At 41.9% G+C, this 16,317-nt stretch overlaps 2 protein-coding genes across 3 annotated transcripts; both read left to right on the top strand.

The window, feature by feature from the left end:
- Positions 1-540: 540 nt before the first annotated feature.
- LOC120048127 (protein YIF1A-like) lies at positions 541-7,649 on the top strand. 2 transcript variants are annotated; one of them, XM_038993849.1, is made up of 9 exons: positions 541-620; positions 976-1,018; positions 3,205-3,437; positions 5,339-5,443; positions 5,867-5,945; positions 6,067-6,124; positions 6,298-6,453; positions 6,574-6,667; positions 6,822-7,649. In XM_038993849.1, the coding sequence occupies exons 2-9, from the start codon at positions 985-987 to the stop codon at positions 6,978-6,980; spliced, it is 918 nt and encodes a 305-aa protein (XP_038849777.1). In that variant the 5' UTR covers positions 541-620; positions 976-984; the 3' UTR covers positions 6,981-7,649. The 2 variants fall into 2 exon arrangements, with proteins under 2 accessions (XP_038849777.1, XP_038849778.1); XM_038993850.1 differs by lacking the exon at positions 541-620 and having other exon boundaries at positions 660-1,018.
- Positions 7,650-9,139: 1,490 nt separating this feature from the next.
- Positions 9,140-16,161, top strand: si:ch211-145o7.3 (forkhead box protein N2). Its single transcript, XM_038992988.1, has 4 exons — positions 9,140-10,040; positions 10,149-10,270; positions 10,471-10,526; positions 15,249-16,161. The coding sequence occupies exons 1-4, from the start codon at positions 9,399-9,401 to the stop codon at positions 15,551-15,553; spliced, it is 1,125 nt and encodes a 374-aa protein (XP_038848916.1). The 5' UTR covers positions 9,140-9,398; the 3' UTR covers positions 15,554-16,161.
- The last annotated feature ends 156 nt before the right edge of the window (positions 16,162-16,317 follow it).

The raw sequence follows: 16,317 nt of genomic DNA, 5'->3' as shown, positions 1-16,317 counted from the left end.
ATCTCTGAAGATGGAAACACTTATCTCCTTCACTAGCTTTAAGCACCAGCTGTCAGAGCAGCTCACAGATGACTGCACCTGTACATAGCCCATCTATAATTTAGCCTAAACAACTACCTCTTCCCCTACTGTATTTATTTATTTATTTTGCTCCTTTGCACCCCATTGTTTCTATTTCTACTTTGCACAGTCTTCCACTGCAAATCTACCATTCCAGTGTTTTACTTGCTATATTGTATTTACCTCGCCACCATGACCCTTTTTGCCTTTACCTCCCTTATCTCACCTCATTTGCTCACATTTTATTTAGACCTATTTTTCTACTGTATTATTGACTGTATGTTTTGTTTATTCCATGTGTAACTCTGTGTTGTTGTATGTGTCGAATTGCTATGCTTTATCTTGGCCAGGTCACAGTTGCAAATGAGAACTTGTTCTCAACTTGCCTACTTGGTTAAATAAAGGTGAAAAAAATAAGGGGTAACGTCAGAGTTGGGACGTCCCAAGGATCCCAGATAGCCAAATGGTTATCCAAGCTGCCACGCAGACAGAGGAGGAGACCAATAATAGGTTACGCTAAAGTAAAAGGGGCGGGTTCTACGAAGCACCAGCAAACGTAGGTAGGTGAAGTTTGGGCTTTTTAAATAGTTTATATTTTATTCCATGAGTAACTAAGTCATAGTGTTATTATAATTGTTTTAATATGATTATATACGTTGATATATGTTATTCTACTTTAATTAACTGTCAATTGTTCTCACAGAAATGGTGGCAAAAACTAACCATCTCTCAGTTAGCTAGCACACAGCGAACTAGCAAGAGAAACCAGCTATAGCTGGCTAGCTAGTGACGTTAGTGTACAGCATTGAAAATAGCTAGTTAATTAACGTTACTGGATGTAAAGATCCAGCAACGTATGAAGGAGCGTTGCAGGCTGTTATCAAACCAGAATATTGTGTTTCTATTTTTGAACAGCTGTTTATAATGGACCTTCCACATCATGGTTACAGAGCAAGTGGTAAGTAACGTTAGTTACAGCTAAAATGTTCTCTGGAGCTAGCTAGAGTTATGCAAGCAAGGCTGTCATTGCATCATGCTACAGGTTGAATACTCATTATTGTCACTCTTTTTGAATCTCATAATTGCTTTGGGACTCAGTATTGTCACGTTCCACCATAGTTGAGGAACCCCGGCTCAAATCCATTCTCTTATATGGATGCTGAGTTGGGTTTTCATGACTGGTCGCGGAATTTGCTAGCAACAACATTGAGTCACCATCAGTCGATTCTGAAAACGCTTAACAGTATCTTTGTTCCGTACAAGTGCGTTTCTTACGCGGGGTGCCGAAATTAATACTTAAAATAAAAACTTTTAGCGAATACAACCACCGATTTAAAAAAAAATCCGTTGACGTCCCAATGATCCCAGATTGCACTGAAACAATTTAATCTCTGTTTAGGTAGTATGAGCAACGAGGAAAATGTCGGTTGTATTCGCAAAAAGTTAAAAGTATGAATTTCAGCACCTCGCGGAAGGACCGCAGTTGTACAGGACAAACATAGGTACAGGTAAACGTTTTCAAAATGTAGGTCTTTAGAAGAATCGATTTATGGTGACAAAATGTTGTTGCTAACAGATCCAGAGACCAGTCATCAAAACTCAACTCCGCCTCCATATTAGAGAGCGTTTATACATTGTGGAATAATAGTGAAGACATCAAGTATGAAATAACACATGGAATCATGTAGAAACCAAAAAAGTGTTAAACAAATCAAAAAAGCCACCCTTTGCCTTGATGACAGCTTTGCACACTCTTGGCATTCTCTCAACCAGCTTCACCAGGAATGCTTTTCCAACAGTCATGAAGGAGTTCACACATATGCTGAGCACTTGTTGGCTGCTTTTCCGTCACTCTGCAGTCCGACTCATCCGAAACCATCTCAATATGGTTGAGGTCGGGGGATTGTGGAGGCCAGGTCATCTAATGCAGCACTCAATCACTCTCCTTGGTCAAATAGCCCTTACACAGCCTGGAGGTGTGTTGGGTCATTGTTCTGTTGAAAAACAAATGATAGTCCCACTGAGCGCAAACCAGATGGTATGGCGTATCGCTGCAGAATTCTGTTTAAGAATTTAAGGCACACTTAACCAGAATGGCTAAGTAAATCAGACAGTGTCACCAGCAAAGCACCCACACACCATAACACCTCCTCCTCCATGCTTTACGGTGGGAAGTACACATGCAGAGATCATCCGTTCACCCACACCGCGTCTCACAGACACGGTGGTTGGATCCAAAAATCTCCAATTTGGACTCCAGACCAAAGGACACATTTCCACTGGTCTAATGTCCATTGCTCATGTTTCTTGGCCAAAGCAAGTCTCTTCTTCTTATTGGTGTCCTGTAGTAGTGGTTTATTTGCAGCAATTTTACCATAAAGGCCTGATTCACAAAGTCTCCTATGAACAGTTGATGTTGAGATGTGTCTGTACTTGAACTCTGACACATTTATTTGGACTGCAATTTCTGAGCCTGGTAACTCTAATGAACTTTCATCATAGCGCTTGATCGTTTTTGTGACTGCACTTGAAGAAACTTTCAAAGTTCTTGAAATATTCCGGATTGACCTTCATGTCTCAAAGTAATGATGGACTGTCGTTTCTCTTTGCTTATTTGAACTGTTCTTGCCATAATATATAGACTTGATCTTTTACCAAATAGGGCTATCTTCTGTATACCACCCCTACCTTGTCACAACACAACTGATTGGCTCAAAAGCATTAAGAAGGAAAGAAATTCCACAAATTAACAAGGCACACCTGTTAATTGAAATGCATTCCAGGTGTCTACCTCACGAAGCTGGTTGAGAGAATGCCAAGAGTGTGCAAAGCTGTCAAGGCAAAGGGTGGCTACTTTGAAGAATCTCAAATATATAAAATGTATTTTGATTTGTTTAACACTTCTTTTCTTTTTTGCTTACTACATGATTCCATATGTGTTATTTCATAGTTTTGATGTCTTCACTATTATTCTACAATGTAGAACATGTTAAAAATAAAATAAAAACCCTGGAATGAGTATGTGTCCAAACTTTTGACAGGTAGTGTCATTTTTACATTTATTATCAATACAAAATATTTCTAATATGACGTCATACAATACTACAGAGGGACAAATCTCCATCTCATTTCATCCCTCTGTAGCAAAGCCAAGAGCTCGTGCAGGGGACCCTCTCCTCTTTGAAGATACCAGTTCTGCAGCGCCACCAATGAACAATCAGAGTTATTACACTCCTGGATACAACATTGGAGGGGCTCCAGTTGGAGGACCAGGGGATGCTGGGGTCAACAACCTGTTTGCTGACCCAATGGCCAGTGCAGCCATGATGTATGGCTCTTCCCTGGCCAACCAGGGAAAGGATATTGTTAACAAGGAGGTGAGAGAATCACAGAGGCTGGTCTCATGTTCATTAGGACGATGGCTACATTCCAAAAAACTAGCAGCTGAATGCACTAAAGTTGCTGTAGGTACAGTGCCTTCGGAAAGTATTCAGACCACTTTTTCCACATTTTGTTACCTTTCACCCATATTCTAAAATGGATTAAATGAAACAATACAATAACACCCCATAATGACAGTGAAAACACATTTTTTCGAAACATATACCTTATTTACGTAAGTATTCAGACCCTTTCTATGGGACTCGAAATTGAGCTCAGGTGCATCCTGTTTCCATTGATCATCCTTGAGATGTTTCTACAACTTGATTGGTGTCCACCTGTGGTGAATTCAATTGATTGGACATGATTTGGAAAGGCATACATCTGTCTATATAAGGTCCCACAGTTGACAGTGCATGTTAGAGCAAAAACCAAGCCATGAGGTCGAAGGAATTGTCCCTAAAGCTCTGAGACATGATTGTGTCAAGGCACAGATCTGGGGAAGTATGCAAAAAATGTCTGCAGCATTGAAGGTCCCCAAGAACACATTCACCTCCATTTTTAAATGGAAGTTTAGAACCACCAAGACTCTTCCTGGAGCTGGCCACCCGTCCAAACTGAGCAATGGGGGGAGAAGGGCCTTGGTCAGGAAGGTGACCAAGAACCAAATGGTCCCTCTGACAGAGTTCCTCTGGAGATGGGAGAACCTTCCAGAAAGACAACCATCTCTGATGCACTCCACCAATCAGGCCTTTTTGGTAGAGTGGCCCAGATGGAAGCCACTCCTAAGTAAAAGGTACATGACCACCCGCTAGGAGTTTGCCAAAAGGCATCTAAAGGGGACTAGCCATGAGAAACAAGATTCTCTGGTCTGATGAAACCAAGATTGAACTCCTTGGCCTGAATGCCAAGCATCACATGGGAGGAAACCTGGCACCATCCATACGATGAAGCATAGTGGTGGCAGTATCATGCTGTGGGGATGTTTTTCAGTGGCAGGGACTGGGAGACTAGTCAGGATCGAGGCAAATATGAACGGAGCAAAGTACAGAGATCCTTGATGAACACCCCAGTCTGAGGCCCTGAGCAGGTTAAGGTTCACCTTCCAACAGGACAATGACCCTAAGCACACAGCCAAGACATCGAAGGAGTGGCTTCGGGACAAGTCTCTAAGTGTCTTTGAGTGGCCTAGCCAGAGCCCGGACTTGAACCTGATCGAACATCTCTGGAGAGACCTGAAAATAGCTGTGTACCGACGCTCCCCATCCAACCTGACAGAACTTGAGAGGATCTGCAGAGAAGAATGAGAGAAAATCCACAAATAGATGTTTGCTAAGCTTGTAGCGTCATACCCAAGAAGACTCGAGGTTGTAATCACTGCCAAAGGTGCTTCGACAAAGTACTGAGTAAAGGGTCTGAATACTTATGTAAATGTAATATTTCCATTTTTATTTTTTTATAAATTAGCTGAATTTTCTAAAAACCAGTTTTTGTTTTGTCATTATGGGGTATTGTGTGTAGATTGATTGATTGAGGGGGAAACTTAAAAAAATAAAATAAAAACATTTGAATAAAGCTTTAACCTAACAAAATGTGGAATAAGTCAAGGGGTCTGAAATACTTTCCGAAGGATCCTTTCATGAAAATGCTTCAGCCAGATATGGATAAAGGTAGGATTGTTAGGGTTAGTCGTGCATGAGGTAGCCACATGAGTTCTAGAGCTGGTCTGCATCTGTTACTTTGGCTCTGTTTGTGTCAGATGGATCCCACTGTTGACCTTTTCCATAGTTTGTTCCTTAGCATTATGAAAAATATCTCTGTCCGTCTCTTGATGCTGGATGAGACTGCGCCAACCGTCTTTGCGCAAATTAATTTCTCTGTCAATCTCTCTCTTCAGATCAGCAGGTACGTGTCTGTGAACAAGCTGAAGTACTTCTTTGCTGTCGATTCCAAATATGTAATGAAGAAACTACTGCTCCTCATGTTTCCGTACACACATCAGGTAATGAAGTATCACGTCCTTACACTTGATGTTCCACAGATGTTCCCAACACAGATGTTCCCAACAGCACTGTAGCAGACACTGGTGTGTCAAGGTCATGGAGATAGTCTCGGCGTTCCACCTTCGTCTCGTCTCATGTTCTCTTGCGCCGAGCAACTAGTCAGGCCTCCAAACAAGATAATCACTCGGCTAGCACTTGTGTGTTTTGATGTTGATGTCACACAGAAGATTACAGATGTAAAAAGGACCGCTGCATTTGTGTTTCATCAATATTTTATATTAACAAGCCTGATCAGTTTCCACACATGTTCCATACTCAGATTTAGAGAAATTGTTAGACATTCTGTGACCTGATTAAATGTTAGGTTCAGCAAAAACTATATGGCTTCTCTATGAGGTGTAAATATATTGTAATGTCAATAGGACTGGGAAGTTCGTTACCACAGGGACACTCCTCTCACACCCAGGCATGATGTGAATGCGCCCGACCTTTACATACCTTGTAAGTTAATTTTATGATATCAGAAAGATGTTTAATATCATTCATCCTTCATGACGGAATCTTTTGAATTGGAATACTCACTTTGAATTGTTTTGTTTATTATTACTGTATTGTTTTTCAGCAATGGCTTTCATCACCTACATTTTGCTAGCTGGGATGGCCCTTGGCATTCAGAAGAGGTTACTTCAACTACTTTTTCTTTACAACTGTACAAACATGGCCAAGCAAATATATGATTTCTGTAATGTTACAGATACAATGTATTAATTTCATTAACACCGTATTTGTCTCTATTTGTAAATTTAATCAACAAACACTTCCCTCATTATTATTGTCTCTTCTTCAATGGCAGGTTCAGTCCAGAGGTCCTTGGTCTGTGTGCCAGCACTGCTTTGGTGTGGGTTGTCATAGAGGTCTTGGTCATGTTGCTGTGTCTCTACATTCTCTCTGTTCACTCTGACTTGTCAATTTTTGACCTCTTTGCCTACAGTGGATACAAATATGTGGGGTAAGGGCTCCAATAGATCTACATTCTGTAAGATATATTTTTTTTAACCTCACGTTGTTACATTTGTTCACACATTACTGTGATACCTCTGTTTTTTAGCATGATGATTCTTTGTTTTAGGATGATTTTCACAGTGCTGGGTGGTCTGCTGTTTGGCAGTGATGGGTACTTCGTGGCTCTCACCTGGTCATCTTGTGCTCTTATGTTTTTCATTGTAAGTACTTCAGAACTCTGGAACTGTTTCAGATATTGTCTTACCTAGTAATGCATGCTTAATGCAAGATAGTAGGCAAGTTGACATGGTTTAATTAGTTTATTTTACTTTAAACTTTGTTTAAGACTAAACAGCATTTTGATTGCCCCATCAGGTCCGCGCTTTCAAAATGAAGATTCTGTCGTCTCTCTCCCATGACTCCATGGGGGCTGGGGCGACAGCCAAACCAAGACTCCGCCTGTACATCACCGTGGCCACCGCAGCCTTTCAGCCAATCATTATCTACTGGCTCACCTCGCATCTGGTCAGGTGACCTGGTACGGGGTCTGACCCTGAGGGCCATTAGTATCGAATTAAAAAAAAATACAATTTTGATGCTTTCTACAAACTTGGCTCTTGCGAGTGTCATTTACCTACATACCAGCTCATCTGCCAGGGAAAACAGGATGATAGATATCGAGCTGTGTCTTGTGTTCAGCTTGTGGGTTAAAGCTTAAAATGACCATTTCTTTTTTACTTCTGTAGGTGAGACTTTTGTATGCAAGACATCACTTGTCACTGAGTGTTTTACAGACAGTAATTTTTGGCCACCTTATTTATAAAGAAAGAAGGGCTTTGTATTCATGAAATTGGAAGTTATGGTTATGATAAACCTTTGATGTCACACTCCAGTTCTTCCTCTAAAGTTTCCTGCATATGTTGTCCGTTTGGGCTTACCAGAAATGTTGCAATGTGTTTAAATGGAAAATGATTGAGATACTATTTTTTTTATTTTACTAGGTAAGTTGACTGAGAACACACTCATTTACAGCAACGACCTGGGGAATAGTTACAGGGGAGAGGGGGGACTTGGAGGATGTGCTACCAGTGCCCTCTTCTGCATTTTAGCCTTCTGTTAGTCCCTCCTTTTTATTATTTATCTAAACTTTGTGGAGCATGAACATTTTTTTTTTTGTAAAAATAAAATAGAATTTTAACCATGCCTCTGTCGTTTTGTTAACTGAATGTAATGTTTAAAAGGAAAACATGTCTGTCGCTCAGTTGGATCATCCTGAACGAGTGGAGTGACGCAGCGGTCTAAGGCACTGAATCAAAGTGCTAGAGGTGTCACTACAGACCCTGGTTTGATTCCAGGCTGTATCACAACCGGCTGTGATTGGGAGTCCCATAGGGCAGCGCACAATTGGTCCAGCGTCGTTAGGGTTTGGCTGGGGTAGGCCGTCCATTGTAAATAAACATTTTGTTCTTAATTGACTTGCCTAGTAAAATAAAGAAATAACTGTATCTTTAAGGCGAGAACGCGCAGGCGGCGTGCAATCTGCAAAGCGTCCTTTTGGTTTCCAAGGGAACCCTCGAAGAGATCGCGGATAGTCGGGAATTAGATTTAGATTCTTTGTATGGTTCTCGGACAATATTTTAAACCGTTGAATGGGAGATTTATCATGACTCAAGACTTTAACTAATATCCTCTGACAACTATTAACGGTGCTTTAGAGGTAAGACATGCATTGTCTTTTTTTATTCTCAAGTATTTATGTCAGCTCCAGAGGGGTATTTGACAAAAGACTGCTTGACTGATTGTGCTTAATGTAACTTTATATTCTACCGCCATTTTCCGAAGTATGAGCACATTGAGCAGCTTTGCTGAGCACCATGAGGCTTTATGGGCAGAATGTTCCATTTACCCTTATGAAAATAAGCTGTTTTCCAATCAAAAGGATTTTATGCATGCACCTGTCTAATGCATATTTGCTAGCTGTCTGAATGCGAGTAACTTAGTTATAGCTAAATCATGTATCAGTTACAGAAGTGAAATGGGAAGGACTTTGTTCAGACGTATGTCTTAATCTTTAACTTGTTAGCTAATGTATTTTTTTTATTCTTACCAAATGAAGGTTATTTGTGCAGGGAGTGCACAGTGAAGCTTTTGAAGAGCGATTGTTTATTTTATTTTAATTTAATTCAAAAGGTGATTCCCAAACTTTTTTGGTTACTGTACCCCGAATCACATTTTTCTCAGTCCGGAGAACCCACAAAGTACTTCCTCGTGTGCATTTTACCAGTAGGCCTATGGTCTTTTGAGTCTTCCCAAGTACCCCCTATGGCAAGGGGAGGGAAAGTAAGGCACGCCGGGCACTTCAATCTGGCCCGCAATACATTAAAAAAATGTCGTGGTATCCAATTGGTCTTGTCCCATTGCTGCAACTCCCGTACGGACTCGGGAGAGCCGTGCTTCCTCGGAAACACGACCCAGCTTCTTGACACAATACACGCTTAAACTGGAAGTCAGCCGCACCAATGTGTCGGAGAAACACCGTACACCTGGCGACCGTGACAGCGTGCATGCGCCCGGCCCACCACAGGACGACGCTGGGCCAATTGTGCGCCGCCTCATGGGTCTCCCAGTCACGGCCAGCAGTGACACAGCCTGGGGTCGAACCCTGGTCTGGTCTAAGGCACTGTGATGCTGTGCCTTAGACCACTGTGCCACTAGGTACAATACATGTACCCCCAGGGGTAACCAGTAGACTGATCTGGTCTACCATCTGATCTGATCTGCTAAGGCTATTATAAATTGGGTTTGTCTACATTTTTCTAATTGTGTAAATGCATTGCCATCAACTTGAGCTGAATTTTTCACCATGCCATTGAAATAATGTTTGTCTGCTCTGCTTTGCCCATCAGATCAACTATTGAATGAGTGTATAAGAAGTCTGCTGCTGGTAGAGAGATGGAGAGTGACTCTCACACACTGCCACTCCTCCCTATATCTCTTCCTTATCCCGCCACTCTCTACCACTGCCTGCCTTTCTCTTCCTCTCTTTTGCAAACTTCTTCCACTGTTCATGTTTCACTCCCTCTGTCTCCTCTATCGATCCCACCATCCCCTACTTCACTTTGTCCCACAGCCCCAGCTTCAATTCACCTCAAGACTGAACCTCTCTCCCCTCTTTTACACACCTTGTCCCCACCTTTGTTTCTTGATGGACAAAACTTACACTGCCTAAACTCTCTAACCACATCTGAAGAAGATGACTTGACCTGCCTCAACTGGCTGCATCAAAGAGGCAACTTGCTTCCCCTGCAGCCCCTGCCCAAAACAACACCACTGCCTCAGCTGGAGCCCCAGGATCCCATACCTACCCCAAACCTTCCTCCCTCCCCATCCAAGCCCCCTTACTCCTTTAGCAGTCTAATCTTCATGGCGATAGAGGACTCGCCAGACAAGAGGCTCCCAGTAAAGGGCATCTATGAATGGATAGTGAACAGCTTCCCCTACTACAGAGCAGCACCTGGGGGATGGAGAAACTCTGTTCGACACAACCTGTCTCTGAGTAAGAGCTTCCGTCGGATTCACAGGGACAAGAGCCAGGTGAGATGTGTTCACTGGTTTTCAATGTGTCAGTTTGCATGGTCTAGTTTTTGGGTTGAAATGATGGTGTTTAGTGATATTGAAGATTGTGTATGATTTCTTTTTCAGTTGGTGGGGAAGGGCTCACTGTGGTGTGTGTGTCCAGAATATCGACATGCTCTACTGGAGGTGCTCAGGAAAGCGCATTATTACCACGGCACCAACAGTAACTTACTAAACAACCCTGCGTTGTGAGTATGAACAAACACATTTTCAGTTTAGTTCAGTGTTAAATATCATGACCAATTTGCCCAAAGATTTGTTGGTTAATGAATGTCAGTTAATGATTTGTCTTACAGTAGTAGACTTATCACAACCCAGTCAGACCCTTACCAGTAGTCCAACTAACTGTATTTGTCATCCCTCTCTGTCCTGTGTGTCCGTGGAGCAGGTTGGAGGGAGCTGATTACGAAGTATCTATGGTGTATGACACTGTGGAGATCTCAGGTTAGCCCTCCTCCATCACTAAGCATGTCAGCCTCATAGATCTTGATAACCATGCTGAACTTTGGGGTAAACTACAGCCCCTGACAGTATTGTAGTGCCTCTTACAAATGTTTTTTTTAAGATGTCAGTTTCCTCTTAATTTTTCATTCATAGTTTAATCTAAATACTTATTTTCAATTGAGGAACAATTGATCTATCTATTACGCCTTAACTCGTCTGCTGATTAAAAAAAAATAATCCTAACCCTTTCTCTGCATGTTGCATGGTTGGTGAGTTTGTGTGCTGTTGTCTTGACAACAACCTTCTATTGCCTTGGCAACCTATAGCCATAGCAACATGCTGGCTCAGTTCTTTATGTCACTCTCTTTTAGTGCAGTGCTTATGTAAGACTGGTTTTGGCCAAGGCCAGTAATTCCCTACATTCCACTTAGATTGTCTACAGGGTAAACACTGTAATGTAGTGATGGGTGGAAGAAATTGATAGTTACATATTGCAATGTTATTTTGGATGATATTATATCGATACATTGACTCCAAGTATTGATTTGTAAAATATATATATATATATGAGTACCAGTCAAGTTTGGACACACCTACTCATTCCAGGGTTTTTCTTTATTTTTTACAATTGTCTACATTGTAGAATAATAGTAAAGACATTAAAACTATGAAATAAAACAAATGGAATCATGTAGTAATCAAAAAAGTGTTAAACAAATCAAAATATATTTTATATTTGAGATTCTTCAAAGTAGCCACCCTTTGCCTTGATGACAGCTTTGCACACTCTTGGCATTCTCTCAACCAGCTTCATGAGGTACTCACCTGGAATGCATTTCAATTAACAGGTGTGCCTTGTTAATTTGTGGAATTTCTTTCCTTAAAACATTTGAACCAATCAGTTGTGTTGTGACAAGGTAGGGGTGGTATACAGAAGATAGCTCTATTTGATAAAAGATCAAGACCTTATATTATGGCAAGAACAGCTCAAATAAGCAAAGAGAAACGACAGTCCATCATTACAATAAGACATGAAGGTCAGTCAATCTGGAAAATTTCAAGAACTTTGAACGTTTCTTCAAGTGCAGTCACAAAAACCATAAAGAGCTACGATGAAACTGGCTCTCATGAGGACCGCCACAGGATTGGAAAACCCAGAGTTACCTATGCTGCAGAGGATAAGTTCATTAGAGTTACCAGCCTCAGAAATTGCAGCCTAAATAAATGCTTCACATATTTCAAGTAACAGACACATCTCAACATCAACTGTTCATAAGAGACTGCGGGAATCAGCCCTTCATGGTTGAATTGCTGCAAAGAAACCACTACTAAAGGACACCAATAAGAAGAAGAGACTTGCTTGGGCCAAGAAACACGAGCAATAGACCGGTGGAAATCTGTCCTTTGGTCTGATGAGTCCGAATTTGATATTTTTGCTTCCAACCGCTATGTCTATGTGAGATGCAGATTAGGTGAACAGATGATCTCCGCATGTGTGGTTCCCGCTGTGAAGCATTGAGGAAGAGGAGGTGTGATGGTGTGGGGGTGCTTTGCTGGTGACACTGTCAGTGATTTATTTAGAATTTAAGGCCCACTTAACCAGTATGGCTACCACAGAATTATGCAGCGTTACGCCATCCCATCTGGTTTGTGCTTAGTGGGACTATCATTTGTTTCCCAACAGGACAATGACCCAACACACCTCCAGGCTGTGTAAGGGCTATTTGACCAAGTCAGAGAGTGATGGAGTGCTGCATCAGATGACCTGGCCTCCACAATCACCCAACCTCAACCCAATTAAGATGATTTGGGATGAGTTGGACCGCAGAGTGAAGGAAAAGCAACCAACAAGTGCTTAGCATATGTGGGAACTCCTTCAAACTGTTGGAAAAGCATTCCTGGTGACTACCTCAAGGTGCTGGTTGAGAGAATGCCAAGAGTGTGCAAAGCTGTCAAGGCAAAGGGTGGCTACTTTTTTACCTTGTTTTTGGTTACTACACGTGTTATTTCATAGTTTTGTGTCTTCAATATTATTCTACATTGTAGAAAATAGTAAAAAATAAAGAAAAACCCTTGAATGAGTAGGTGTGTCCAAACTTTTGACAGGTGAGATATACAGTACCAATCTAAGCACAATATCCCATAATGACAAAGTGAAAAATTTGGGCAAATTGATTGAGAATGAATTACAGAAATATATTTTTTCCATAAGTAATCACACTCCTGCGTCAAACTTTGAGGCGATTACAGCTTTGAGTCATCTTGGGTATGTTTGTATCAGCTTTGCACACCTGGATTTGGGGATTTTATCCCATTCTTCCTTTCAGAGTTTCTTAAGCTCTTAAGTTAGATGGGGAGTGGTGGTGAACAGCAATCTTCATGTCTTTCCATAGATTTTCAATAGTATTCAAGTCTGGGATTTGGCTGGACCCCTCAAGGACTTTAACATTCTTGTTCTGAAGCTATTCCAGCGTTGCTTTGGCTGTATGCTTGGGGTCATTGTCCTGTTGGAACTTAAATCTTCGCCCCAGTCTAAGGTCGTTTGCACTCTGAAGCAGGTTCTCATCAAGGATTTGCCTGTATTAGGCTCTATTCATTGTTTCCTCTATCCTTACCAGTCTCACAGTCCCTGCCGCTGAATAGCATTCCCATAGCATGATGCTGCCACCATTGTGCTTCATGGTAGGGATGGTGTTAGATGGGTCATGAACTGTGCCTGGTTTTCTCCAGACATAGCGCTTTGCATTCAGGCCAAAGAGTTCAATTTTTGTCTCATCAGACCAAATAAGTTTTTGCTTGGAGTCTTTCATCTGCCTTTTTGCAAACTCTAGGTAGGCTGTCATGTGCCTTTTTCTTAGGAGTGGCTTCCGTCTGCCAACTCTCCCAAAAATCCCAGATTGGTGAAGAGCTGTAGAGACTGTTGTCCTTTTTGCGGGTTCTCCCTTCTCAGCCAATTAACTCTGTAGTTCTTCTTTCCCGGTTCCTTGGTTGGATGGCCAGCTCTAAGCAGAGTCTGTGTAGTTCAATATTGTTTTCCATTTCCCAATGATAGAGACCACTGAGCTCTTGGAAACCTTCAACACTAGAAATAGTTTTATACCTTTCCCCAGATGGATGCCTCATCACAATTCTATCTCAGAGATCTACGGAAAGTTCCTTGGACATCCTGGTGTAGTTTCTGCTCTGACATACGCTGTCAACTGTGGGACCTTATATAGACAGGTATGTTTCTTTCTAAATCTGTAGATCAGTCTAATGTCCACCCCCTGCCAGGTCCAGAAGTGACCCAGCATCCGTTTGGGCCTCAGCATCTTATTTACATAAGTATTCAGACCCTTTGCTATGAGACTCGAAATTGAGCTTAGGTGCACCCTGTTTCCATTTATCATCCTTGAGATGTTTCTACAACTTGATTGGAGTCCACTTGTGGTAAATTAAATCAATTAATTGGACATGATTTGGAAAGGCACACAGCTCTCTATATAAGGTCCCACAGTTGACAGTGCATGTCAGAGCAAAAACCAAGCCATGAGGTCGAATGAATTCTCCTCAAAGCTCAGAGACAGGATTGTGTCAAGAGACAGATCTGGGGAAGGGTAACCAAACATTTCTGCAGCATTGAAGGTCCCCAAGAACACAGTGGCCTCCACCATTCTTAAATGGAAGAAGTTTGGAACCACCAAGACTCTTCCTAGAGCTGGCCGCCCGGCCAAACTGAGCAATCGGGGGAGAAGGGCCTTGGTCAGGGAGTTGAACAAGAACCCATGGGTCAGTCGGATAGAGCTCCATAGTTCTTCTGTGGAGATGGGAGAACCCTCTAGAAGGACAACCATCTCTGCAGCACTCCACCAATCAGGTCTTTATGGTAGAGTGGCCAGACGGAAGCCACTCCTCAGTAAAAGGCTCATGACAGCCCGCTTGGATTTTGCCAAAAGCCCCCTAAAGGACTCTTAGACCATGAGCAATAAGATTCTCTGGTCTGATGAAACCAAGATTGAACTCCTTGGCCTGAATGCCAAGCGTCACGTCTGGAGGAAACCTGGCGCCATCCCTGCGGTGAATCATGGCTGTGGCAGCATTATGCTGTGGGGATGTTTTTCAGTGGCAGGGACTGGGAGACTAGTGAGGATCGAGGGAACAATGAACAGAGAAAAGTACAGAGAGATCTTTGATGAAAACCTGCTCCAGAGCACTCAGGACTTCAGACTGGGGCGAAGTTTCACCTTCCAATCGGACAACGACCCTAAGTACAAAGCCAAAACAATGCAGGAGTGGCTTCGGGACAAGTCTCTGAATGTCCTTGAGTGGCCGAGCCAGAGCCCTGACTTGAACCCGATCGAACATCTCTGGAGAATAAGGCTATCTCATTTTATAATAAGGCTGTAACGTAACTTTCATGTGGAAAAAGTCAAGGGGTCTGAATACTATCCGAATGCACTGTTTTGTGAGGAACATGTTTGGAACATCAAATTGCAATAAAATGCAGGATTGAATCACAATACATATAAAATTGTGAAAATCGCAATTGTATCATTACCTTAGTATCATGATAATATTGTATCGTGAGGTCCCTAGCAATACCTAGACCTATACAATTGCACATCAACCACATGGATGTTGATGTGCCACATTTTTCAATGTACAGTATAAAAACTATTTTGGGTCTCTCTCACACAGATTCCCTTTGTCAAACTCTCCTCCTCTCCTCCCCCTCTACCCCAGCCTTGACCTTAGACAACCCACCTCTCTCCTCAAATCCACCTTGCCCTCTGACCCCTGACCATGAGGAGATGGTCAACATGGAGGCAATGGAATATGAGGAAGAGGTTGGTGAGGAGATGGAGAAAGACCCCCTGTCAGACAGTGGCTACATAGAGTTACACTACTACCAGTATCACCAGTACCAGTATCTGATCCTGCCCGGGGACACTGAACTGGATCTGGAGACCGTAGAGATCCTGCAGCTGGATGCTGAGGCCCAAGAGGCTGCTGGGTCACTTCTGGACCTGGCAGGGGGTGGACATTAGACTGATCTACAGATAAGGACATGCAGTGTGGTCTAAACAAATTGACCAATAGACTGAACTACACTGATGTAAGGAGATTATGTGCAACCTGAGTAATATAAATTGGCAATACGTTGCTGTGTGCTGACATTTTGACACTGCCTGAGATTTGATTTGCTGTCATAAAGTGATATACTGTAGCTACTATGATTGCACATCCAAGCCACCCTACCTGATGCATGTGAACACATTTAAGCCACTCGCCACACGCATTGACATATACCAGACATTGTCATATGCTTTTGGTATAAATTGAGGAAAACTACTGACACTGTACTGATAAGAATCAATACCTCTATATTTTGATGGAATACTACAGATGAATGATAACATGAGAAATCTACTGCCAATTAATCCACTTTCAGATTCAGGGGACAAAGGAAGTTATGTTAAATTCTGAATCCTGAATCTGATTTTATAATAATCTCTTTACCAGGTGCATCTTTTATTGAACACTTATTATTGTGCAGCATTTATTTTATAGGCTATGTCTATGTTTAGAAAGAAACATTAGACATGTGTCATTCATTCAACTCTTTTTCATTTCATAATTGTATTAACAATAAAGCACCAAAATCTTATAGGAAATGTTCATATTTTTTTTGCAGGAATGCAGTGTTCAAACGTTTTATCATGTACACCTTTTTCAAATACTTTATGGCAATCTATCAAGGAATCAAATATTTATATATTTTATATTTCTAAAGATCTTTGCATTCCTTGGA

Source organism: Salvelinus namaycush, chromosome 5, assembly GCF_016432855.1.
Source record: "Salvelinus namaycush isolate Seneca chromosome 5, SaNama_1.0, whole genome shotgun sequence".
NCBI classification, from domain to species: domain Eukaryota; kingdom Metazoa; phylum Chordata; class Actinopteri; order Salmoniformes; family Salmonidae; genus Salvelinus; species Salvelinus namaycush.
The sequence above is the reverse complement of the archived record's forward strand: the minus strand, read 5'-3'. Positions and strand labels throughout refer to the sequence as shown.

What these genes read in the sequence shown, in the direction of transcription:
- LOC120048127 (XM_038993849.1), top strand. Translation starts at nt 985, where the DNA reads ATGGACCTTCCACATCATGGTTACAGAGCAAGTG. An exon ending in TCATGGTTACAGAGCAAGTG is followed by an intron (nt 1,019 to 3,204) that starts GTAAGTAACGTT and finishes ATCCCTCTGTAG; the next exon opens with CAAAGCCAAGAGCTCGTGCA. An exon ending in TGTTTCCGTACACACATCAG is followed by an intron (nt 5,444 to 5,866) that starts GTAATGAAGTAT and finishes TAATGTCAATAG; the next exon opens with GACTGGGAAGTTCGTTACCA.
- si:ch211-145o7.3 (XM_038992988.1), top strand. Translation starts at nt 9,399, where the DNA reads ATGGAGAGTGACTCTCACACACTGCCACTCCTCCCTATATCTCTTCCT. An exon ending in TTCACAGGGACAAGAGCCAG is followed by an intron (nt 10,041 to 10,148) that starts GTGAGATGTGTT and finishes TTTCTTTTTCAG; the next exon opens with TTGGTGGGGAAGGGCTCACT. An exon ending in TGACACTGTGGAGATCTCAG is followed by an intron (nt 10,527 to 15,248) that starts GTTAGCCCTCCT and finishes CCTCTACCCCAG; the next exon opens with CCTTGACCTTAGACAACCCA.